General features: G+C 38.1%; 3 protein-coding genes and 1 long non-coding RNA gene across 4 annotated transcripts in view; 3 read left to right on the top strand and 1 right to left on the bottom strand.

Annotated features, from left to right (window-relative positions):
• The first annotated feature begins 2,474 nt into the window (after positions 1–2,474).
• On the top strand, positions 2,475–3,929 carry LOC149117090 (uncharacterized). The gene is made up of 2 exons (XR_016205555.1): positions 2,475–2,793; positions 3,056–3,929. It is a non-coding gene; the product is annotated as an uncharacterized LOC149117090 (long non-coding RNA).
• Positions 3,930–6,024: 2,095 nt separating this feature from the next.
• LOC149117089 (uncharacterized) lies at positions 6,025–7,792 on the top strand. Its single transcript, XM_089280889.1, has 3 exons — positions 6,025–6,309; positions 6,459–6,493; positions 7,105–7,792. Exons 2-3 carry the CDS (start codon positions 6,468–6,470, stop codon positions 7,790–7,792), a joined length of 714 nt encoding a protein of 237 aa, XP_089137015.1. The 5' UTR covers positions 6,025–6,309; positions 6,459–6,467.
• Positions 7,793–8,168: 376 nt separating this feature from the next.
• On the bottom strand, positions 8,169–9,596 carry LOC110040463 (uncharacterized). Its single transcript, XM_020745699.2, has 2 exons — positions 8,774–9,596; positions 8,169–8,685 (listed from the first exon to the last, which is right to left on the bottom strand). The coding sequence occupies exons 1-2, from the start codon at positions 9,435–9,437 to the stop codon at positions 8,273–8,275; spliced, it is 1,077 nt and encodes a 358-aa protein (XP_020601358.2). The 5' UTR covers positions 9,438–9,596; the 3' UTR covers positions 8,169–8,272.
• Positions 9,597–25,533: 15,937 nt separating this feature from the next.
• The window catches only part of LOC149117088 (uncharacterized), a 1,577-nt gene continuing 1,254 nt past the window's right edge, over positions 25,534–25,856 (top strand). The window contains exon 1 of the mRNA XM_089282770.1: positions 25,534–25,856. This exon is cut by the window's right edge and continues 516 nt beyond it. Within this exon, the coding sequence (XP_089138896.1) occupies positions 25,709–25,856 (148 nt within the window). The 5' untranslated portion in view covers positions 25,534–25,708.

Raw genomic sequence — 25,856 nt, 5'->3', positions numbered from 1 at the left:
TCCAACCTTAAGCACATTTGTACAATTGTTCATAATTTTAGGATGCAGGTCACCAGTTTCTGATAAATGGGGAACCTCGATCACTTCGGGGATCAGTTGCTTTTTTTTGCGGGGATAATCTTGGCTCCCAGTTCATTGGAGGATTCAAGGAAGGATCGCAGGCGCATAGACCTTGTAGGGAGTGCATGGGCGACAAAAATCAGATTAAGACTCATGTAAGTATGGGTAATACCCTTTAAGCACTAACCCACCTTAGTTTTGGTTGTAATTTCGAAGTTAAAAGTGGAACTGACCATTCAGTTGTAAATGTGGTTGCTCCTCAAATCAGCAGAAGTAAATGACATGCATGAGCAGTCATGTAACTCAGACTGCAGATGAATTCTACTCAGGATGACAAAATGCTACCAATTTTAGTGTTACAAGTGACATAAAAATTTCTTTTTCAGAAAGTTCAAACCATTGGCAGCATCTATGATGTGTAATAACATTTTCTCTCTCTTTTTTTTAGTTTCATGAAAGAGATTTTGTTTTGAGAACCCGTGATAGCCATAACAGACAGTGCATTCGACTTGTCAACAACCCACATTACAGTAAGACGTATGGTATCAACTCTGATTCTGTTCTGAACAAATCAAGGTATTATCATGTGGTTGGCGGGCTGCCTCCAGATGCAATGCATGATATCTTGGAAGGTGTTCTGCATTACAGTGTCAAAGAAACGTTGAAAGTATTGATATTTGAAAAGCAATTTATTACAATTGATGAACTCAATGAACGCATCTCTTCTTTTGATTATGGCTATCAAAATGATTCAAACAAGCCAGCACCAATCCAGCGAAGTCGCCTTCTGTCAGATGACCACACTATCAAACAGCATGGTAATATGATTAGTATAAATACAAATTTATAGTCGTATACTTTAGGTTTGTAACTGACAGTTAATAAATGAAATGATGTTTGCATGATCTTATTACTTTTGTTGGTGTTTTCCTTTAATTATGGTAGCTGCCTGGTAAAAGCTTGTTCATTCAGTTACTTAATTTATTTATTCACCTACCTATTTTTTCTCTTTATTAAAAGCAAACCAAATTTGGTGCCTGGCCAGAAATCTGCCTCTTCTGATTGGTGGTCTTATTCCTGATGAAGATGAACACTGGGGTCTTTTCTGTGATTTGCTTGAGATAATGCGCATAATTTTTGCACCAACAGTGAGTGCTAATCAAGTGGCTTATTTACAAGTTTTGATTCAAAATCACCATGAGAAGTTTAAAGAATTATATCCAGACTGTTCCATAACACCCAAGATGCATTACATGATACATATGCCACGAACAATATTGAGGTACTAAATAAATCAGTGTTTAGAAGGATAACTTGTTAATGAATTATTGCTATTTTTGGCCCTCAAGTTTGTTATTGAAGCTTTCCAAAGTAAACTTCACCTTTGCTGGATCTTTAACAAGCCAAAGTGAAACTTTAAGATAACAAGTCCTTGGTTATTTGTATGAAAGTCGTTAAAATTGGAAAATTTAAATTATCAGGCAGCTTAATTTATTGACTATCAGAACTGGGTATGACACGCGCCTCATACAGTTTGATGTAACACAAAAGAAATAATCACGCAGCTTAACATTTTGACTATCAGAACTGGCGGGTGGCATGCCTCATACAGTCTGATGTAACACAAAAGAAATGATTATGCAGCTTAATGTAATAACTATCAGAACTGGCGGGTGGCACGCCTCATACAGTCTGGTGTAACACAAAAGAAATGATTATGCAGCTTAATGTAATAACTATCAGAACTGGCGGGTGGCACGCCTCATACAGTCTGATGTATTAACACAAAAGAAATAAATATGCAGCTTAATGTAATAACTATCAGAACTAGCGGGTGGCACACCTCATACAGTTTGATGTAACACAAAAGAAATAATCATGCAGCTTAATGTAATAAGTATCAGAACTGGCAGGTGGCACACCTCATACAGTCTGATGTAACACAAAAGAAATGATTATGCAGCTTAATGTATTAACTATCAGAACTGGCGGGTGGCACGCCTCATACAGTCTGATGTAACAAAAGAAATAATCATGCAGCTTAATGTATTAGCTATCACAACTGGCGGGTGACACACCTCTTACAGCTTGATGTAGTCAACTTATTGTCCATCGCTCCAGATGGGCTGACATTGCTTTAAGGTACTTCCAGTTTTTAAATACAACCTTTATTTCAACATGATTACATATCACTTAGCTTTCACCAAGTGTGGGTTCGATACCTCAGGTCAGTTGTGTCATTACATAGTGAACATTGATGATGATGTACAACTTTTGATTTAGCATTGGACCTCTCATACGAAGCTGGTGCATGCGCTTCGAGGCTAAGCATCATGAATTCAAGCGGCTTGCAGCACACTTGGGAAATTTCACAAACTTGCCCTATTCTCTTGCAAAGCGTCACCAAAAGGGTGTATGTTACCGTCTTCAAACTTCAGAGGGCAATCTGTCATCTTTTATCAAGAAAGGGATTGAAACAGGACCAGGTAATATTAGTAGTCTTTATAACTTGTAAATAGATAAACAAGATGGCTTAAATGTTAAAGATGAATATGTTGAATCAGAAGCATTGTTAATTGTACATGGACTAATTTAGCTGCATATGCAAATCATTTTTCCATGATAATTTAACATTTAAATTTCAGGTCACTGCTGCTATGCAGGAGATGTGGACTACTGCAATGTCCTTTCTGGGGATAATCCAGAAGTTACTAATGAGACACCAATAACTGAGTAAGTTATGACTGTAATAAATCTAGTTATAGATGTTAATGACTATTGGTTAGTTTTCCTATTGCTTCAATACCAAGACCGTGTGCAACACTAATAGGTTACCTTTCAAGATACCGTTACAACATGAGTTATTATGGTGTAATAGTATCATTATATTACAAAAATGCAAAGAGTGTACTTGCCCAAATACGGCCTGTCACGTTAGGCATACTGTGACAGTCATATCTATTGACTTGTTTCTTTTTCTGTTTTGTTTTTACAGGTTGAAATGGGTTTCTATTCTTGGAACTAAATACAAAACTGGCTGCACTTTGCAAATTGACACAGATCAGTACGACAATCCAGTTTTTGGACAAGTACTGAAAATTTGTATTGTAGATGGAAACTTCAGTGATATTTGCTTTGTTGTCTCAAAACTGACAACCACTCAGTTTGACAGCCATTATCAAAGTTTTGAGGTGCAAACCATACACCCTAGAAGGAAACTGATAGTTCACCACACAGACCTGGCCTCTTTCTTGCCTCTAAATCAAGTCAAACCGTATGGTGTTGTAACAAGAAATAAATATATTGTGCAAAGATTTGACATTGGAACAATCAATTAACGAAAGATTTCATTCGTATGAGCAACATAAACATTTCATTTGGTGCACAAAAGCGATCAATACAGTGTTGTTTTCTTTTTTTTCTAATCTTGCTTTTGGTCTTTAAGGGGGAAAATATTACAGCTGCTGTTCAATTACTGTATGTACCCCTTTCATGGATTAAGTATGTGATGTCACTGAGATTGACAAAGAGCTCTAATTACAAGCAAATAATTTATCTTTATGCCCACAAATAATGTGCCCAAGGTTATAAAAAGGGCTTGACTGATTTGTATGTGTCTAGTACAGTTTAAAGAAATTCACCATTTTTCCAGTTTTTAACTTGTACAGTTTTAATTTTCAATATCATAATGTAACATGAATTTAGCTGATCTCGCATGCATTTTTGACTGGTTTAAAATAATTTCACATAGGTTAGTTATTGATTTTTAATTATTGTGTATTTTAGAGGGCCACAAGTTTATTAATTGTATAACTATTACATGCTTTACCCTTGACAGTATAAATAAAGATTGATTGGTTGATAAACAATATACTGTCTATTTTATCACTTTATAATGTATAATACTTTTCTCTCCACCATAGTCTAGAAATATTTTGTCATAAGCTTGAATAATGAGCTAGATAAAATTAACCATAGATTATGTGCTCAAGATTTCTATGATGTGGTAGTTGAAGAATCGAAGCACTCGGCCAATCAGATTGCAGCATTTCCATTAGTGTTCAAATATTGAAAATCTGGCATTGTGATGGGTTCTCCATTATTTTCTATATTGCAGTTAGATTATGAGCTCGTGATTTCTATATTGTGCAGTAGGAATCTAGAGTGAACATGGTAACATTTACTTCTTGATATAGTTTAAGTAACTCATAATTACTGTCAGAGTGCAAGGAGATCGTCGAACAAATGAGTGACCAAAAACCACATTGTAGTGATGACATGATCACTCTACGAATCCAGTTGCTTTGATGCATTAATCACATAGATTAATTAATATAAATAAATACCTCCCATGCAGTAAGGAAAAAAATAACTCTCTTCCCCAAAGTAAGTTATTTTAACTCTTCTATAAGAGTTGAAGTAACTCCTCCAAAGTGGCTTCCAACTGAAAGTGAATAAAATTCACTCTCTGGTAGAGTGAAACTAACTCATTCAGATAGAGTGAAACTAACTCTTCTCACAGAGTAAATGTAACTCCTTCCAAGGAACTCCGAAACTGAGTTATACTAACTCTACTTGGCGAGTTAAAATAACTCCGGCCTCCTGATGGCTGGAATTCAACTCCTACATGGAGTAAAATTTAACTCTGTTTAAGGAGTTAAGTTAAGGCCTAAAAATCAACTCCTACAAGAGGAGTCAAGTTAACTCCACGGCGAGTATTATTAACTCCTTTTTGGGGTTAAAATAACTCCCAAAAAATTAACTCCAGCTTGAAGAGTTAAATTAACCCCACAATGGGGGTTAATTTAACTCGCTGAAATTTACTGTGTTTGCAATTCGTGCCATCATCTTCACAATTCGCACTGCCAGCTTTACGATTCGCACCGTCTCCAGCCAATTCGAAACCCTTCTTATCATCAGCATCATCAGCACACATTTTCTCATCTTTTGTAGTAGTAGGGCTACCTGTTATGTTCTCTTGCATTTATCAAAAGACTGCAGTCGATCTTTCCATCAAATTAACACGTCAGTATTTTTTCTTCCCCCCAATGCCGGAGAATCGAGGTTTACTAAAACCCAGTCCATTTCTGCGTGTACGGCTGCAATGACCAAATGGGTAATTTTATGGCGACACTTTAACCGTTAGTTTTGAAAATAAATTTTCTACGTTAAAAGTATTTGCAAAAAGAGATATGTTTTTAATGTTTGTAACTGATTCCAAGGGCTGTACTATCAATGCGTTTTATGAATGTGATACATGTACTGGAAAGCTATTAACTCCCCTTTAGCCCCCCTCTGACCCCCTCGCAAGCTCATTAGATTATAGCGCGTACGCCCTCTGATTTTTTTCTTTTTGGTTTGTTCTTTTTTAAATAAGCTCCCCCTCTCTATAAATCCCACCTCCATATTGATGGTAGATCATATCATTACAGTCATTTGAACAAAACAACAAGCCAATTTTAAGCGTTAACAATAATTATGCTTAGTTACGCGCGCCGTATTCCAAAGTAAGAAACTTTTACGGCAGTTAAATTACGAATTTATATGAGCTGACAATAACAGTAGAACACTCCAATAGATGCCGCTGGCCCGTATGATATTCCCTTTACGATTTTTCTTGCAGTTGCAAACATTATAAGCACCTCAAAAGGGAAAAATGATGTCCATAAACTAAAAGGTGTACTTATTAAAGATGGAGTCTTCAGTGTAGGACTGAGAGAAGTCTGAGAACAACTTAAATAACTCTTACTCTACTTGTGCTTTCTGGACAGGTGATAATCACATTATGCCAATTTTTTAATTAAAGAAGATTTAAGGCTTTTTAAGTTACATGTAAGGAAGTACCACCTAAGCGTTAACTCAGATGTTAAAAAATGACATTATATTATATTATTATATTATATTGCATATAACAATAATTCGCGAGCACCTTGTGCAACTTCAACAAACGGCGCTCTTCAGACATAAGAAGCTCTTTGAATGGTAAGATAAAAATTGTTGCTGATGCCACAAATCTTAACAAATTAAGCTTGCACTCCACCCAACTATTGCCAATACGTACATGTACCAATATTTTATAATAGAGACCTTAAGCATAGACGACGAGAACGGCGGACGAGTACGAACCGGAAGTAACTTTGAACCACAAGATGATACTGCGCATGTCATGTCTTGTCTTCGCTGACGTCATTCGTCGTCCACCGAACGTCGAGAACGTGAGAAAAGCTGTGTTGCCGTCCTCTGCTCTACGTAAGTATTTGTCAGTCTATTTCTTAGCCTTTTAGAGGTTTAATTGAGCAAAAGCTTAGCAATCAAGGGTTTGAATTTAGTATGCGAAAGTTTCTTTTGTTTTTTAGCTCAAACTTAAAGTAATTAGCCTCTGTAAACTTCTTTTGCAGGAACTGCACATGGCGTGTCAAACTCCCGCGTCAGGGTAAGATCTAAAGTCTTAGTAAATTGGATCGTTCATGATGAGCTTAATTTCCTTGTGAAAAATAACAGTCGCTTCGGGACGGTTAAATTTGTGGTTCAGTCTATCCTTTCTGCAGCGTTCCTCGAGAATAAAAGCAGAGCATTTGCAGCTTTATAAATATTGACTGAGTTATCAAGTTCAACTTTATTCTTTGCTCGATCTGTCTGAATATATAAGCTTTGTCTAGTAATAAACAGATAAAGTTGTTTCTAATATATATATATATATATATATATATATATATATATATATATATATATATAGGGATAAATCCCAGAAGCAAAAAGCCACGTCGTTATAGCAGGCTCGAATTCCAAGAGATTGAAATAACAGTCCTGTAGATCGCAGACTTGAAACGTTCCTAATTTTAAATTTGGGGATTGCTTGTATCAACGAATATAAGCTAAACTGCATGCATTGCAGGGCAGAGTAAACCTGATTAGCACTAATTTAGATTTAACTGTCATGGTGTATGCAATTAACATATGATATGCAATTAAAGCAGGATTAGTCTTAATCCCTGCTCAGAAGTGTAAAAGGAATTTTAAGACATTCACATTTTCCTTCTCCAGAAACAACTCTATGAAATGGACAGAAGACCATGACTTAACCCTCTGTGGGGAAGTTCTTCTCCAGGAGCCTTTCAAGCATCCCAAAAACAGCAAAGAAAGGGGTGAAGTATGGAGGCAGATTGCCCTTAATCTTAACAGTCTTGCAAGTCCCATATTCAAAGTGTCTAAGAGATCAGTGAGAGACCGACTAACCCTTTTGCAGACGAAGTACAAGGAGAAAATAAGAGAAGAAGAAAGAGCATCAGGCATAGACTGTGAGGAGACCCAGCTAGATGCAGCACTTGAAGAGATTCTTGACAAAGAAAAGGCAGCTGACATGGAAAGGAATGAGCAAGCTGGCACTCTCACCAAAAAACACCAGATTGAGAAGGCAAGTGCCGAAGAGGTTAGGCGCCAAGCTATAGAACGTCTAGGCAAAACCCAAAAAAGAAATGCAGATTCAGAGGAAGGAAAACCCAGTAAAAGAGGGAAGAGAAGAAGTTCGGATGCTGTTGAATACCTCAAGGAGAAATTTGAGTTAGAAAGTAAACTGAGGAAGAATGAAATGGAGTTAAAAAAAAATGAACAGCAGATGTTGATGGATCAGCAGAGTCAAATGCACAAGCAGCAATTAGAAATGATGAAGATGGTACAACAACAGAATCAGTCATTAATGTCTTTATTGGAAAAAGCTACATTCACAAAGTGACTATCACAAATCTCCTCAAGATTTTGGAAATTTACTCTAAAACATGTTACATTTTTAAAAGGGGAGTATTAATCTTAGCACCTCTTCTTTTGGAAACCTAAACTATGTTGAGCATTAATTTACTTAAACTTTGTTGAACTATGTTGAAATTTTAGTTAACAAATATTTTCCGCTGTTTTTCAACATGATTTTGTGATGCAGGAAACTTGTTTCTTTATTTCAATACAAAAATCATACTTCACTTGCTTAGTGAGATAATGACTTGAAGAGAAGATCGGTTTTTTGCCTTATGTCCATGCTGTTGTGTTGGCATTTTTTTGCAGATAGTGTGAATCTGGCATTACTGTAACAGTGTACAAAAAGCATGTTGGTAAAATTAAACCACATTTTGAATTCTCATTTGCTGTGATTTTACATATTATACATAATGCCCAGGCGCCATGTTACAAAGTTACCACAAAAAGTAATTTAAAAAGGTTATTAAGAAAAGTAGTCTTCTAAGGAAGGAGGTTCCAGCTGAAAAAAACTTGATGTCTGATTTGCATAGAGACATGTGAGGGCATTTCTAAGTAGGGCACTGACCACATACATTTTACCCACACTACTGAGACCAATTTTTAAGTTTTTTTTAAAGTCCAAAAACTTGAAGTAGTTAGTGACATCATTGAATAGCCACTCTACTGATTCTCTGACACTGCTCATTGACTGGTTGAAATCCATCATTTGACGGGTCAAGGCTCTATCCCTGAAAGGGGCTTGAAGGTGTACCCTTAAAGGGTATGCTGGATCACCATAAATGCAGTATGGATTCCCCAAAGGAGAGTTTGCAAAAGCTTGTAGGTCATTAAGGAGTCTTGAGTCAGCCAGCATGCCTGCATCATACCTCCTTCCTTCTGAAAAATAGAAAAATATTCAAAACTGTTTTCATGAATGATATAGAAATATATGACAAAATAAAGAATTATTAGAACCATTTCTTACCTACGGGGCCATATAGATGACCTATCAGACCATTGGGAAGGGCAACACACTGAAACTTCAAAGCATGTACTCTTTTGTGGCCGTTATAGACTGCTCTCTGATGCTCTGCAGGTCTGCAAATTGGACGAACCGTCCCGTCAACAAATCCAAAACAATTGTCCAAGGGAGAACCCTGGGCAGCAATAGTGTCACTATACAGTTGCAGCAAGGGCTGAGAGAGAATTTGGTGATTCCACTGAGTGATTCTGTGACCGTGTGTATCGTATATGTAGTCAAGCACCTGGTTGCTAACCATGCTTAACACTGGAACCGGTCGACCAAATCGTGGAATGATATCACTGAATCTGCAGGGGTAAGATAATCTTCTCAGAAGAATACAAAGCGCTTCCATTCCACTTGATACGGTTCTTTGGTAACACGTAAAGCTGTCTGGTACTTGAAGGACTTCGGCAAGAAGTGAAAGATCGTGCCTCCTGAATCTAAATTCTGCCAAACACTCTGCACCGTTCATATCTTCCAGAGAAAACCTTCCAAAATTCTCATAGCAAAAATCAGGATTTTTTGGCGAGTATTCCTCATACAACAACAACAGTTCTTCATCATCTAAAATGCCTTGAGCGTGACTAAAGAGAAAAAGTTCTTGAAGCTCGTGAAAAGAAACCATCTCGACGAAAAATTGATTTACTGTGCTGTGATTTTTTGTTTACGTTCACGTTCTCGTCGAGCGAAGCTTAAGTTTCGGATTTCCCGCCGTTTTCGCACCGTGAACGGACCGTTCCGTCCCAGTCTTCACGCGGTACTATTCGTCGTCGTCTTCTTCTTCGTCGTCGTCTATGCTTAAGGTCCCTAATATCAAGCTAGGAGATTACTCAGTTTACGAATTGTGAATATGTTATGAATGGTCACTAATTATGTAAAAAACGTATTTTCAGAAAACGTTAAAAAAACTTGCCCTCTAAAGGACGTTCCAGTGTTGCACGCCAAGCTCTTAAATGTTACAGTTCATGCAAAGAGTTAAGTTTTCAGCAGCTGAGTCAGGAAAGGCTAAAATATTGGTGAAGTTCTAGACATTCGAACATGAAAGTCATTTACATTGTGTCATTTCAACGTCATTTGCATTGTTGATCAATGACATAAACAAATATCTACAGAATGCGTTTGCAGCCATTATTTTTTTTATACTTTTAATATGAAGGCATTAACAAGATTTCTGTTTTAGACAAGTTTTGTAAAGTTACCATGCAAATTATTTTTTTTGAGAATTTTTCAAAATTTACTGTGATTGCAGCCTTGGTGCATTTTGTAAACTGTGGAATTTAACGAGATGTCTTTCTTTTGATCTAAAAAAGTACATGGTTATAAAGAGCAAAGACAGTTGTGAAACGTACTTGGGAAGCAAGGAAATTCCTTCGTAAATAAAGGTGCTAAATCTCTCCAGAGTTAGCCAAAATCACAATTTTGTGGGGCTTTGCAGACATGAAAATATTTTTAAAAATCTGTAAAAAAATTACCTTTAAGACCTAATAGATTGAAACATTGCACACAAGCATACAAAAACATATTCTTTAATGTTGTGTACAAAAAATGGGCTAACTCTCACGGTTTAAGACAACTTCTTTTGCAAAAGTGCAAAAATTGCACACTTTGATAGAATGGCGCTTTGCAGGCATTTTGTCGCACTCAAACATTCCTCCCTAAAAGAAGTGCTGACAGCACCATATAAACAGGATTTAGCTCAAACTTTACATACGCATTGCCCTTACACACATCTAATTTTGGGGTGAAAATCACATCTAACTCTCATAAAATGATAGAGTTGGAGAAGGATAAAGTCAAAAACGTGCAAACATGACGCTTCCCAATTTTCGCGTAACCTGAAACACCCACTTGACATTATACCTTTAGTGAACTTTTTGGGACAAAATATCTGCTTTTTTAAATTACTAGAGTTACTTGCCGCAGCTCTATGAGCCTGTTTAAGACACCTAAAGCCAACATTGGTCTATTTCTGGGTTTTAAAGCGATTTATCAGCACAAACGGCCAGCAATGGCACCAAACGGACACACTTTTCCCTCTACTAGACCATTTCGTCGACGCAATTAAGCAGAATACACTCATAAACTACAGTTACATAGATCTTAGTCTTAGCCATGCTTTTGCCAAGTTTCGGGTAATTTTAGTTTATTGTTGCTGAATGACAGCCTTTTGGAGTTACCGAGAAAAAGTGTCTGCAGAGCAACCCAACGGGAAGAGTGGTAGTGGGAGCGGGAGCAGAAGTGGTAGTGGTAATGGTAGTGGGAGTGGGAGTGGGAGTGGGAGTAGTAGTGGGAGTAGTAGTAGGCATCGTAGTGGTAGCGGTAATGGTAGCAGAAATGGTAACAGGACTGAGTGGAGTGCAACTCTGGGAGTAATTGGGCGAGTAATTTCAAATTGCACAAGGCCGCTTTGAAATTACAAGTAGGATTACCCTTGAATTGTACCACAAGAAGTCCTATTACCAATTAATTGTGTTAATAACAAAATGCATGAAACTCAACTCACAATTCGACTTTCTAATAAAGCAAAAACATTGCTTAGAACTTTTTAGCCATAATGCCACCCAACGACCCATAACCGGAAATTGTACTAACTTCAGAAGTAAAATTTCATTGGTTAGTTGCATCTGGTACTAAACTTTTATTGGCTGTTGAACTGTGTGATTTCACCTATCCCATTACAGGCTGCTAATAATCAGACAGGTCAAATCTAGCCTGCATAGCAGGCGTATAAAGGGGAGGGGGTGGGAGAGGAGGAAGAGAATTTGAGGAAAAAAAAACGGAGGAGTGGGGGGGGGGGGGGTAGGGGGAAAAGGAACGCCTGCTATAAAGACCCCTATTGGTTCATTTCTGCGGTCGCTGGCAGCTGCAAAATTCTGATTGGTTAATCGGACAATAGGACGGGTTTGTGTAATGCGAAAACAACCAAAATGTCGGCCAAAGTGGATGTGTTAGCAAGAGCTTTGGCTGATTTGAATGTCGTTGCTCGTAGTGAATTTAAGTTAAAACCGGAGCAAGAAGTTGTAGTAAAATCTCTTCTAGATGGAAAAGATGTATTAGTGGTGTTGCCCACAGGATACGGCAAAAGCCTGATATATCAAATGTTTGTTCACACCAAGGACTTTGAAATGAATGGTAAAGCAACGATTCTGGTGATTTCTCCGTTGGTTAGCATCATAAAAGATCAGATACTGGACATGAAATGAATAGGATATTCTGCAGTTGATAGCAGAGACATGATGGCCTCAGAAATTCGCAAATGTAATTTTAAAGTTCTCTATGCAACAGCTGAGAAAGTCAAGGAGAAGACCTTCAGAGAAATGCTGATCGACCCTAATTCACCACTTAATCAAAACATTTGTGCAATTGTAATCGACGAATCTCACACAGTTGAAACGTGGACAGGTAAAAGGTGAGCATGCTTTTGGTTTTATTTATATGCATATGATTTTTTTATTTGCGGAATTCCAACGAGATCAAGGTTTGTGAGAAATGTAATGTCAACATAATTATTTTTCATGTGAATGCAAACTCGTTTTATCATTGAATGTAATTACAATCTAAATACGTAACTTATCTTAGTTTTCAACTTTTAGTAAGGCACATTTGCATTTAAAGGAGCCTTTGGATAACAAAAGTTACTACTACTATTACTTCTGTGTTTCGGAAGACTAATTCGAAGACCAAAAGGCGTTGCTTTAAGAGAGGCGTATGGAGAATTGGCAGTCCTTAGATCACTGTGTAGAGAAGGTGAGTCGTCAATAAATTAAACTTACCTGGACTCTTGGTAGAACGAATATGCTATTATTTACCTTGAATAATTTTTCACCATGGGGTTATGAATTTAGCTAAATTTCTTAGTAAACATGTTAATTCAAGATAATCATGATAGACGTTATTCTCGGAGACCCATGGGCAGTTAGTGGGGGCGGGGAAAAAGTCTAAACGGGTCTTCGCCCGAACTTTTTTCTCACCCGTTTAGACGTTTCCCCGCTCCCACTAAACTGCCCATGGGTCTCCGAGGATGACGTCTATAATAATTGCTTTGAATTGACTCCATGTTTACAAAGAAATTTATAACCCGATAGTGAAAAAATATTCAAGGTACACCAACCTCTATTAAGCGGCCACCTTTCATTTCCCCGAGGGTAGCCCACTGTATTATACGTAAACCAAAAATAATTGCACAGCGCGAAAAGACCTTGGTACGAGTTTAGCGTTACAGTATTTACGCAGGGCGTGTAGGTAGCGGTGGTCTGGTAAAAGATGACAACAAGGGCAATGGTTAACTATTTATTCTTTTCATTGCTTAATTTAATCTCTTCCTACTCAACAAGATTGTGTGCCGAACGGAGCCTTACGTATTAGGATAGGAATTGTCCTACCGCTACCCCCTAAAGTGGGATGACAGCATTGCGTGACGAACAAACAAGGAACCGCTACAAGCAAGGATTCAAGCAGCAATAGATCAAACGATGATCAAACCTAATATTTTGGTGTAGTGCAAAGCAAGCAACTATGTACAAATCACTTAGCCGTTTTTGACTTAGTTGCAGTGGTGATCATATGTGTCGAAACAGGGTCATAGATTCATGGTATTCGACCATTAAATAAGTTGACAGTTGGCGATGTACATTGGACGTTGTGTAAACAAAAGCAAACTTCTGCTTTACGTGCGACGAATGGTGACAGAAACACGTCAAATCGGCTTTTGGACCTGCCTTTTACAGCAAATAAGGTTAGAACATTTCGAAATTATCAGCTCTGTGTCTATTTCAACTTAATATAGCTCAAGACATGTGGCGCGTGCTAAAATATGTCTAACCCGTAAATTGAAATTTGACGACGGATGGTCAAATATCTGCATTTTTAACGTACTTTGAAAAGCTCTCGCGTCGCTCACAATCATTTGCCCAGAGAAATTTTTACAGGAATCTGTAGACCATCCTTCTGCGATTCAACCACCAGAAGTTTAATCCATTTGAAGGTTTCGATTTCACTGATCAATTCTTCAAGTTCCGAAGAATTACTCGTTGTCAAGCTTTCCGAAAACAAGGCTTTTTTGGAATTAACCTTTCCGGTACTTTTTTGGTTGCGTTTACCGTGTGTTCCGAAAAGCTGTTTTTTGGTGTTGCTTCCTTTAGTGGTGGAAAGTTGTCTTTTGCATCGATCGTCCAAATTCTTGCAGTTTAAATCTTCATCGTCTCTTGTGCTGCATACTGCTTGCTGAATAAAACTGTACAGTTCAGCTGCATTTCTTATTTTGCAACCACAAGATCGACAGACCCGCTCTGAGAAGTTTTCGTCCCTCGTTAGTGGAAACCCAATCAAGCCACAACACTCAGCTAAAATCAGCCCGGCACTTTCTTCTCTGCCCGACGGCGAAAATAGATTTTCAAATGACACTCTTCCTCCTCCAGAAGTAAAGTTTACTCCACAAAATCTGCAGCTGCTGTTTTTTATAATGTCTATCTTTGGTTTTCTTCCTGTTTTACAAACCTTTGTGGGAGTTGCGGAAATTACACGGCTTGAAGATTTTCTCACAACGCTCGCTGCTATCAATATTTTTTCGCGCCTTCCCGTGTAAAGTTAGTCATGCAGAAAGGGGCGTGCCTTTTTCTGATTGGTCCTTGAACTGACAGCTCTATCAATCCGATCACAGTACGCGGAGATGCAAAAGAATGGGCTTTTGTAGCAGGCGTTCCCTATCCCGAAATCTCCTCGAAATCTCTTCCTCCTCCTCCACCCCATCCCCTTTATACGCCTGCGACACTGGCTTGGTCAAATCGGACAGTTTTGACATTGCAACAGCCAAATTAAGCCATACATAAGGGCTTTTAAGAACCAATCAGATTCAAGCATTTTGCTATTGACACAGTTAATAATGGTAATAGGACTGAGTGGAGTCCAATTCGGTCTGTAATCATACGAGTAGTTACAAAAATCGGACAACCGTGAAGCAGGAGTCTGATTTGTTAATGACGAGTATGCATATGATTACAGACTGAATTGAAAGACACGATGTCCTGTTTCCTTTATATACAGGGCTGTATATATCTATACACAATACATGTATGTCTTTTGGTTATGCAGAAACATATCCCAGAGTGTTACAAGCAGAACCCAAACTCTTTAAAAGTTCTTTAATTGTTTGGTCAGAATTGTGTTTTAAGTTAATTTTTTTTATTACCTGCTTCACTCTTTCAGGATCTTCTTCAATAGCTGCAAGGTTTGCGACATCTCCCTCTGTGAACTCTATTATGGTATCTGGGTTTTGGTGTGTGTTAAAGCTGCAGTTGCCCAAATACTTTAAGTAGACACCTGCTTTCACTGAGTGAGACTGCGCTTGGGCTAAAATCTCTTTCAGGTACTTGGGATTTTTGATTCTCGTCATGTCGAGAATCAAAAATCAGCTGTCCTTGAAAGTGGCTTGGAGAATTTGTAAGAACTATGTCCAGATATATCTGGGGACGTGACACTCTTACAAGGTGTGAAAGACAATCTGAGTTAATTGAACACTATTTATTTTTATTCAACATGTATGTTTGAGATTTAAGAAAGTTATTTGGATTTATAATAATACCCTTATTTGTGCTTTATGAAATATAGCAATTAATATTTCACTTAATCAACACAATTATTTTTGTAACATAAAGATGTCTCTTGAGCACATCATTTCCATGTTTCATCAACATGATTAATGTACTATTTAATTAGCAATAAAATTATCATTGGTTTGAGTTTTTCTTTGCGCAAATTGATCAAGTTGTGGTGTTCAGAAAGCTTGAAATGAGCTTTAAAAATGGGCCTGAGGCAACAGACAAGACCAGCTCTTCTTTTAATGGTAAATTTGCCTTGTTTCCGTTGCTCCAAAATTGTCATGATTTATCATTTAGGGAAGAGGTGGGGATAAACCAAGGGTGGGTAGGGGATTGCGTAAAAGAGCCTTTGAGGCTTTTTTCAATTGATAATTTGTATTAATGCTCCCAACCCATGAAATCAAAGACAGCAACAACTTTTGATGGGAGAAAAGGGGTAGGGGATGAAGTGCTCGAGTTGCTGATAGGAATCTTCCAGGATGACACGGGTCAGGTGGTTGGCAACGAGAGGACCAAAACAATGAGAACATTATTAAGCAACAACAACCAGGCTGCAGAAAGGTCCTAATCCTCTCTCTGGGGTCCTAAGGCCCCAGGCCCTGAGAAGTCATAATCCTCTCCCTTCTTTCCAGAAGTTCCTGTAGTCCCCAGGCTACTGAGAGGTCCTAATCCTCTCGCTGGGGTCCTAATTCCCAGGCTCCCCCTTGGAAGAATCAGAACAACAAACTACAGAGGTTTGGTTCCTTGGTAACAAGGCTATCTGGGGGGCCCTTTCTGCCACGACAGCTGGCCATGTGAGTTTATGGGGCAAAGAGGCGACCTATATGGAGCACTTCATCCCCTCCCATAGTTTATTTATTATATGAAATGAAACAATCAGAAAGTTCTAAGCCTGTTAAGCTAACAAATCAGAGGTCATAATCTGTTGTGACCAGAAGCAAAGAACAAAATACGTGAGGCAGCTGTTGTCGGCTTCAAGTTAATGTTATAACATTTGTAAGTAAAGCTCAATGAGCAAGCATGGTCCATGTGTCCAAAACAGCACCTGGCGTGACACTAACAATAACAATTATAACAATGTATCAGTGAGCAAGTATACTGCTCAAGTCCAACAGCACTAAGCCGGATAACTACAACTACTGCATAGCAGTATGATTAAGTGTCGCAAAACAGTTGATAAAACTATACTTAATTGTTAACACTATGCTCAAAGAGAGCCAAATGGGTTTGGGTGGACGGGAATTTTTCACAACACTCTGAGAGGTCAGAGAACTTGAAGTGAACTACAGATGTGAAGATAAGACCGCATGGTCTTGATTGACATAATGGCAAAGCATAAATACGATTGGCCCGGGAATAACACGCCATAATGACGCAAAAGGTGAATTTGACCTTTCGACACGATGTGAAAGTGTTTGTCTTACCGGGATATTGCGTGACAGAAATGTATATTAAGAATACATGGGTCATGTAACTTCTCTCACCTCCCTTTCATGGTTGTTCACATTAACTTAAATTTATATTACTTATAAATGGGCTTTGGGATTTTAGAGATGAAATTTAGTTGACTTTATTCTGTAATTACCTCTTACATTTATCCGGTTTATTACTGCATAATGTTGATGGCACTTTAAACCCTTTTCATTAATTAATCAATTTATTTATTATTTCTTTAATTTTTTTCAAGTAGAACCACCTGGGAAAAAGTGTATGGCACTAAATATTGCAGGGGCTGTGTTATTATAGTTGGAATTATGCATGGCATTCCAATTTTGGCGCCAGTCAGGGGACTTTTCATTTTAGATGGGAATAAATTAATTTTACGGTAGACAACCTTGAGAGTTCTTGAATATGTCACTCATTTGAATGCCCTCAAGGTTGAACCAGAAAATGAGTTGTAATATGTGAAGCAAGCTGAGCTTGTTGATTTGCATCCCCTTGGGAAGTGTAAGGGCTTTTGTTGATATGCCAGGGATTTCTTTGTGGTCCCTAAATACAGAGTTGTCTGCTTTTACTGACATATTTTAATACACTTTTGGTAGCAAAAGTAGTTGAGACACGATTTAGGGCTGCGTTTGTTAAATGAGCTGGGTTGCCCTGAGGAGCGATGATTTCCATGCCTGTATCACATACACCAGGCTGACTCGGTTTGTTTATAACAACTTTGAACTTTAAGAGAATGTTATGAATTTGATCTGAAAGCAATATATTTTAGGTCATGTTAAGAAATAAGTTGTAAATAAAGTTTTACTTAAGATGTTGTCCCCATTTAGTGCCGTTGGTGGCAGAACAACTAGACAAGGTAAACCAGGCTATTTATGCATGTATGCTAAATGACAATTTAGCCACTTCCAACAGCTCTACACATTGTCGTGAAATGAACAAACCAGTTTCGTTTACCTATATAGCTTTCTATAGCATCATTGTACCCGTTTAGACAGTCTAATTTGTCAGCTGTGTTGTAATTTAATAAGCAATTAGTTTGAGTAATGTGTACTCAATTTTGTGAGTAAAAATACTCATCAAAACGTTTACTCAAAATAAAGAGTGTTTTCTACTCACTATTTTGGGTTTTCACTTTACAGTCGAACCTCCCGTTGCGACCACCTCTCGTAAGCGACCAGTTTTCCAAAGTGCAAAACGTTTCCAAGTGATATTACTATATTTGGAACCTCTTGTAAGCGACCACCTCTCGGAAGCGACCGCGAACACTTTCAGAGCTAAAAGTCTTTTCTTTTGTTTTTAACCTCCCGTAAGCGACCATTGACAGATAATAGAGCATAAATTGGGTAATAAGGTGATGTAACATTATCGCATTCCTAGGTAGTACAAGAGATGGAAGTACCGGATTTTTTTACGAAATTGACTTTTAATATGAATGAAACATCTAAAACATGCGGAAAGTCTCTGCAGTGAGGCAAACTTTTGACCCAATATGGTCTAAGCTTTTATAAGCGACCACCTTCCGTAAGCCCTTACGGAAGGTTCTTCTGGTCATATTGTGAGTAACTTTTCTCAACATTTTGAGTAAACGAAGCCATTTGCTTAAAAAATGGCATTTTAGCTTTCTTCAAGTGAATTTCTCATTATTTTCTCCTTAACAAAGTAATTCGAATCGTTTAGATGATCTCGGTATTGTCAGCAGTCTGGTGTAAGCAGACTTTTTTAGTTAGTTTGTTGTAAGATTTAGATTATTTTGTAAGATGTAAGTAGTTCATTGTAGGTAATGTACAGTTATTAGTTTAGTCTAAGTATTACATGTATACAAGAATTAGTTTATTGTATGTAGTGTATTGTAAGTGGTTAATTGTAATTGCCGTATTGTAAGTAAGTTATTGTAAATATTGTATTGTAAGTAGTTTATTGTAAGTAGGTATTGTAATTGTGATTTTTTTTTAGGCAAGTAGTAGTTTATTGTAGTACATGGGAACACTACCTTACGGTCACCTCGTTATTACGGCCAATTTTTTTTTTTGTCCCGGCGAAATGCCCATGCATTTCTTGTAGGAAAACCCCGTTAACGTGGCCACCCCGTTAATACGGCCAACGGCCACATTCTGAAATCCCAACCTGTATAGTCCTTTATTATTTTACCCCTTTTTTACGGCCACACAAACAATTATGTTCATCTTCCCATTTAGAATTATATCTGCATTCCGAATGCTTATTAAAGAGCAGTGGTTTAAAAGTGCAATGGAGATATATCTGTTGAGAAGCCACTCAATTTAGACCTGCCATGAAATTTAACCATACCCCGTTAATACGGTCACCCTGTAAATACGGCCACATTTTCATGTCCCGTTGGTGACCGTATTAACGGGGTTCCACTGTAGTTGATTGTATGTAACTTATCTTTATGCACGGAATTGCGTTATATTATCAACAAAATTTAGCACGTCTAATAAAAAAAAAACAAAACGAATCTTGGCGGACAACGACAACGTGAGCGATCTGAGACCCGAAACTCGCACATGCGCAGCTAATGATACTGTCCTTTTAAGTTCCTTAATCAAGTCTAGTTTTAACGTTTCATATTTATATGGTTAGAATAATAAACTCTGTTCATATTCACATACGTGTACACAATAATGGACTGAATATTTCACAATATATTCCCGCATGAACATAATAAGCAGTTTGGTCAAGTAAAGTTAATTCCAGTTTTATTTCCATTAATAGATTGATACCTGAATTTTGGTGTCACGAGTAAAACCACTACTTTCAATGTGCTCTCATAGGGTTCTTACACTAGGGCTTGCCGCTTAATTTTTTGCCCTACTTTGATAAACAGCATGGATACATTTATTACTAGGTAATCAGTGTGTAATTTTGGAAATACACAATTAAAATGGGTTTTCTCACTGTTGTCTGTTCTGTGATAGAACAACTGAATTTTTACTTCAAAATACACAAAATTGAAGGCTTTGGATTGTAAGAGTGCCCCTTACATGCCCTTATATTCTATGAACAACAGTCAATTGCTGACTATTCGGTCATATAAAACTCTGTCTGGTACTCTTAACTGTTCAAATGAGGTCTTATGTGTTCCATTGACTGTGATGATTTTAATAGCCAATTCCCTCTATGACACGTGCCTGCAGGAAATCATGGTAGTTGTATTCATCTAAACAAATATCCAGTCCAAGATGATGAACACACGTATCATGATTCCCTGCAGACGCTTCTCACAGAGGGAATTGGCCATTTTAAATTCGACACGTTTCTCATTTACTTCAAGTTTAACTCAATACCAGTGATTGCTTGACTTAACATTCCAAACCTATGTTAAGCTGGTTCATTTAGCTACATTTATAGTCTTGCGCTCAAATGATCTGCATAGTCTGGACTCTTAGGGAGTAAAACTGTAACCACGCTCTTGTGAGAAAGATAGCAGATCGCTTCCCCCGAGCTTTCGGAGAGACATTTCAATATGAAATGGTTTCTTCTCTCATTATTCTTCCCTGATTTTCACGATCGTTTACCTCAGACGTAGGTGCCGGCAAATAATGGATCTGCTCGTCACTGACTGACATATCACGATCTTTAGCTCAATCTCGTCCAATAATTGTTAATTGTTCGTAATAGACCATATTCAGTAATTTACCATGACTCCAAGGCTCTTGCCCATAATTACATTTTTTAAAGATTCCTTTGTCTATTAATTACCATAAATGACTTGATACAAAGAAAACAAAACCAAATGTAGAAATTTGGGTGAAAGCCGCGTGCCATGTCATTATTTGGATATCTCGAACATGAGCTACTTCGCGGGGGAGAGGGATAGGGTGAGGGTTGAAGGGGCATGGTGCTTTTCCGGCACCTAATGTAGATATTAACCCTCTCAAGCGCACTTACCTTAACTCTCTCCTCAGCTCAAATCCCTGCTACCCGGGCGCTATTTAAGAATTCTTCGAATCACCTAATATTTTTTAGGAAAGGTGGGTATAATGAGTAGAATCGAATTTAAGTCAAAGAGGCTATGAGCCAGTCAACATGGAAAATGGCTCGTCTGTAAACAGTGGCAATTTTGATACCACTGAACTGAGCTTTAATCCGTTGGGCAGTTATTATTTAGATATCGAGTTATGGAGGCGAAAAATGCCACTAGCATTGTTCAGAAACAGTGCAAAACGCAATGGTAAGAGAATACTCGAGGAGTTGTGACATAGTTGAAAACATTCATGAAGTCATCGGTGATGTACGTCTGAGACAACCACAAAGAATTAGCGCTTAAAACAAGTACAGTTGGACCCCGCTAATTCTAACTCGGTTATTTCGAATTCTCTGTTGTTTCGAACTCAAAAGCTGCACTTCTTTTGGATTGGCCCTTTAGTCATTTACTATCAGTTATTTCCACCTCCCGGTATTTCGATTTATTTTTCGTTTCCCCTGAGAGTTCCAAAAAGCGGGTTCAACTGTAATAAAATTCCTGTATTGCAAATTCTAATTTTCTTTGCTATTATTTTTCTTTTGTTCGTCATTTTCCCTAAAATAGACCTCTTTAGTTTGGGCAGTTTGTTTTCCCATTGTAGACCACGTGATATTCTCTAAAGAATTTCTTTATCCATATTAAAATTCTCCCTCATATACATGCGACTATTTAAAAATTTGAACGCAAGAATTCTCAAGAGTATCATCAGGTTGGCTGCTATAGGAAAACAAACTGCTCAAGCTAAAGAGGTCTATTATCAGTGATTTTCTTCCCCTTGTATTTACTTTCTGACGTGGCAAACCACCAAGGAGAGTTTTACCGCTCAATCTATGTAAGGTTGTGTATATATATCTGATGTGATCAGGAGCCATATTCGGGATGGAGAACGTAGGCGCGCGCCATTTCTAGTATTGGAGCTGTCCCTATGATACGGGACAATTTTGTTATTTTTAGAACAAATTGTGGCATCGCGTCCGGCACACGCAGGTACATGCTGCGAGGATTTTTGCAAATGTAGCACGGGGGAAATGGCGTCAGAAATTCCCGAAATTTTTTATGCTTTTGACCCACAACTCAGCGTTTATGTCTGTTGGAATTTTGCTTAAGTATTTTCGTCGTAGGCTGTTCCATTTTGACAAAAAGGAAGACAGTGTCGAATGTCCCGCTTTATATCAAGTTGTGTTCCGCTGCTTCTTTTGCAAAAGCTCCACATTACTCCACTCTAAATTTCACGTATGTTGAAGATTAACAGCTTTTCCATAACACAGCAATAAACTAGTTGTATAAGGCAGCGTTTCAGGACTTCAAAGTTTCCCTCCTCTTGCCACTAGCTTGCGCGGATTTTGCCAGTCCGTCGCGACCGATGCGTGTTTTGTACAGTCAGTAAAATATGAAAAATTGGAATTCCGCACTTTCGTGTGAAAACGTTCATCGAATTCATACAATATCTCTAGGTTGTAAATATGCTTAAGGTTGATAAATGTTTGAGAACATATTTTAAAAGCTTAGCTGAAAATATGTGAATACAACAGAAATAATCAACAAAGTTACGATGACGCTTTCTTTAATCAACTCGAATAACGATTTCGATTTTGTTGGTTGAAGTTATCAAAACTCCTTGTCTATTTTATTTTCGCAGTGTAAAATTTCACTATGTTGAAGAAACACACATGATGTTAGTAGCCTTTTGGCGTTGGTGAAAACTGTTGCAGTATCTCAGCACAAAAGATAACGAAAGAAATCTTTGTCAAGATTTGTTGACAATTAAAAACACCGACTCGGACATGAAAGTGCAAGCGCCTCAGTATGCAAATGAGCTATTTGTACGCGTCAGACTTTTCTTTCAAAAACTTTTGCAAAGTCGCCAAAAAAGCAGAAACAATAAGAAACTATCAAAAACAGGGTTTGGGTATGATCAAGCAATGTTTGAGAAACTCACAACTTAACTCGATACCAGAGTAGAGAGTTTTGTTACATAACTTTTCTTTGCAGAAAAAAGCGCAAAAACTTACGCGTACAACTAGGGCGAGCAGATATTCATTCACAGCGCGAAATTGAAGTCTTGCTTTCCATCCTGAAGAACTTACCTTTTTCATTAGCTCAGAACATGAAATTACATATAAGCGGCGTGGTTCTTATTCCCTGCCTCATTCCTTGCCATCGCTGTGAAAAATCCGTAAGAGAATCTCGCAACTCTCACCATTTGATCACGCAACATGACAACATCCACGCGAGAACCCACGACGTGCGTGGATCCGCGCGGATATATGTCGTCAGGGTGGCGCAATTTGCTCTAAAAATAGCAAAATTGTCTCATATCATAGGTGCGCGCGGATTCCAAGACTTACGGTCTCCGTCCCCAATAGTCCAGTTTCGAATTCGCCATGACCGCTGATTAAAAGCACTGACAACGCATTTGCACAGGGTTAGCCTCGACCTAAAAAAAACCTCACAAATACCGGCGGGAAGGTGCCACAAATTTGAAAATTAAACAATACACAGAGCTGTAAACAGGTCATCTCGCTGGAATTTGTGAATACTTTACTTTAGGCCGAGGCTAACCCTGAACAAGTGCGTTCTCAGTGCTTTTAATCAGCGGTCATGTCGAATTCGAACCTGGACTATTATGGCTCCTGATGCGATCTAAAACTGACAATCACTTAGGCATTCCTGATAGTAGATTCCTGGTGCGGGCTTCGATTTTTTTTTTCTTTCTTTGTTATCTTTTGGAAGATCTTAGAAATATAATACTGTGTTCTGCATGGAATCACTATACCACAAGCAGAGCATCGCGTCTCGTTAAATATCATGCAACACAGTTAAGCCCTGTTCCGTGGGGTTATTGGTACTTGGTCGGGTGACCAAATACGAATGCCCCCTATTTTAATGATATCTTTTTTTCTTCGCCCTCCTCCCTTTCCAAGGCGATATTTCGGGGGGCGTGACTGCAGAACTCCCAGCCCTGTGTAATGTTTTTCTTCTTTTCACCAACTATTTAGTTATATCATTTCGCCATGGCCATGATATATTTACAGTACCGTGTAAATTATGGCGAAACGCATCTTTCGAATTTTGCTCAATTTTCCTGTCCGTTTCTCGTTTTAAAAAGTTTAATCCCGGCTTCAATCATCGGTAAGTTTATTCAGCTCATCAATTTTGTAATTGTTAATATGTTCTTTTTGTACAGTTGAGTACCGTCAAACGACACCATCGGGAAATGCGCTATTCTAATTAGCTTAACTTCTATCTACAGAGACGTCTGTGCGGTAATCTTCTCAATGTAGATTATTTCTGCGGTGAGATATTGAGTACTTGCGTCAGACATGCAAAGAACAAATGAGAAACATTGCCTATAAAATTTAAACTAATCACTCGGTGAGAAATTTGTTTCACCTCCACGGAAAATACCTTGAACTTCGCTACGTTTGTGAAGACCTTGCACATAGGTCAACGGATTCATAAAAAGTCTAACAGGAAACGAAGGAAGGAGGAAGGAAGGATCGAGTGAATATCTACCTTACCTACATCTTGGAAAACATTATTCTTCAAGTTAAAAAGGTGCGAAAAATGTCAACGACTAAAGTAATAGGCACAGGTGACATTACCAAACTATTACAGGTAAAAGTAAAATACAATCACCTGCCTCACCCTAATCATCTCGTCTTCAGTTTCACAGAATTGAAATAAATATACCTAATTAGTAAATACATGTGCTGAAAGTGTGGCACGTCCATTTCACATCAGTTTGTCAACAGTCATCCTCCGTATCTCTTCGACATTCGTTATCCATGTACTTACTGGACTCCTTTTTCACACAAAATGGTAGGTGATCTTAATATGCGATTTAGAGAAAGAGAAATTTAACAACTTCTAAACGGTGAAACAGGGACTTTACCTTTATTTTTGAACTGTGGCGTTATTTGCATATTTGCATCAACCGAGTGACCAGTGCAATTGAAATTACGTCTTGGCAGATCGCAGCTACATTTACGGAATAAAATATTCCGTTTTCTCACTAGAGAGAGAATACAGTTTTATATTTTATGTACTAGGGAATTTCCGAAACGCTGTAAAGACCCGAGCACAGGGCTCCTCTTCCGAGCGGTATCGTGGATGTGCAATAATTACAGTATTTACTCAATGTCAACATTAGCAGTACTGACATTTCGCTAAAATCGCACACGGATCTAAGGAACCTGTCTTCAAACACAGCTATTTGTATCATATAAGGGAGAATGTGTGGAAATGACTATATTAAGGCGACAGGAATCTTCTCTATTTTTTTCGGGTGGTTTAAAAATTTTTGTGTGCTAATTGTAATGCCATCGAGACCAATCGTCATTTTTCCATGCGCGTACGTGAACGCTTCTGTTCAGACAAAAGCTCTGACGTTTTCAAACATCTACAGGCTTCGGAGGAATGTATAACTCTTGTTCTGCGGAGTCTTTCACCATTTTGGACTCTGCGTCACAAAGTTTCAGGCAAAAATTAAAGAAGCTACGTCAATCAATTGGCAGGAGCCTGCTTTAAATCAGCAAATTCATGCTAATTTGTCTCTTTCATTTTAATTTTTCAGCACGGTTTTTCTGTATTGTAAAATTTCTGTATTGAAAAACTTGTATGTTAACTTGTATATTCAAATTCACTCTAGTTGTTAGTGACGATGACAGAAGTTACTGTGGAAACACATATTAGGGAACTTAAGCACGGGTCGTTTTAGAGGCAACGGCAACTTTAGCGACCGAAAGAGCCTGGGAAGAGAACAACGTCGTTCCCGCCAAAATATAAACGTTAAGCAGCTAGACGAGTTTTGCAGCAGCGACGTCGGTAGCAAACTCTGTTGGCTTTTAAAATAAGCTGTTTGAGAGAATGTCATCTTTCAGTGAAATGAGAAACCTGCTTCTTTTTTTGTACGACAGTAAAAGCATCTGTGACGAAGAATTTTTGACCTTGTACGAAAGTTACAGTTCCAAGAATCCAGAATTCCCTTACAGCTCCTACCCAAAGTTTGATTACG

Source organism: Orbicella faveolata, unplaced genomic scaffold (assembly GCF_042242905.1).
Source record: "Orbicella faveolata isolate gen_17 unplaced genomic scaffold, um_ofav_v1 contig_12, whole genome shotgun sequence".
NCBI lineage: Eukaryota > Metazoa > Cnidaria > Anthozoa > Scleractinia > Merulinidae > Orbicella > Orbicella faveolata.
The sequence above is the reverse complement of the archived record's forward strand: the minus strand, read 5'-3'. Positions and strand labels throughout refer to the sequence as shown.

Bases quoted from the DNA above. Each gene is read 5' to 3' on its own strand.
- LOC149117089 (XM_089280889.1), top strand. From the start codon at position 6,468: ATGGCGTGTCAAACTCCCGCGTCAGG. The intron at 6,494-7,104 runs GTAAGATCTAAA...TTCCTTCTCCAG, and splicing joins TGTCAAACTCCCGCGTCAGG to AAACAACTCTATGAAATGGA.
- LOC110040463 (XM_020745699.2), bottom strand. From the start codon at position 9,437: ATGGTTTCTTTTCACGAGCTTCAAGAACTTTTTCTCTTTAGTCACGCT. The intron at 8,686-8,773 runs GTAAGAAATGGT...TCTATTTTTCAG, and splicing joins TCATCTATATGGCCCCGTAG to AAGGAAGGAGGTATGATGCA.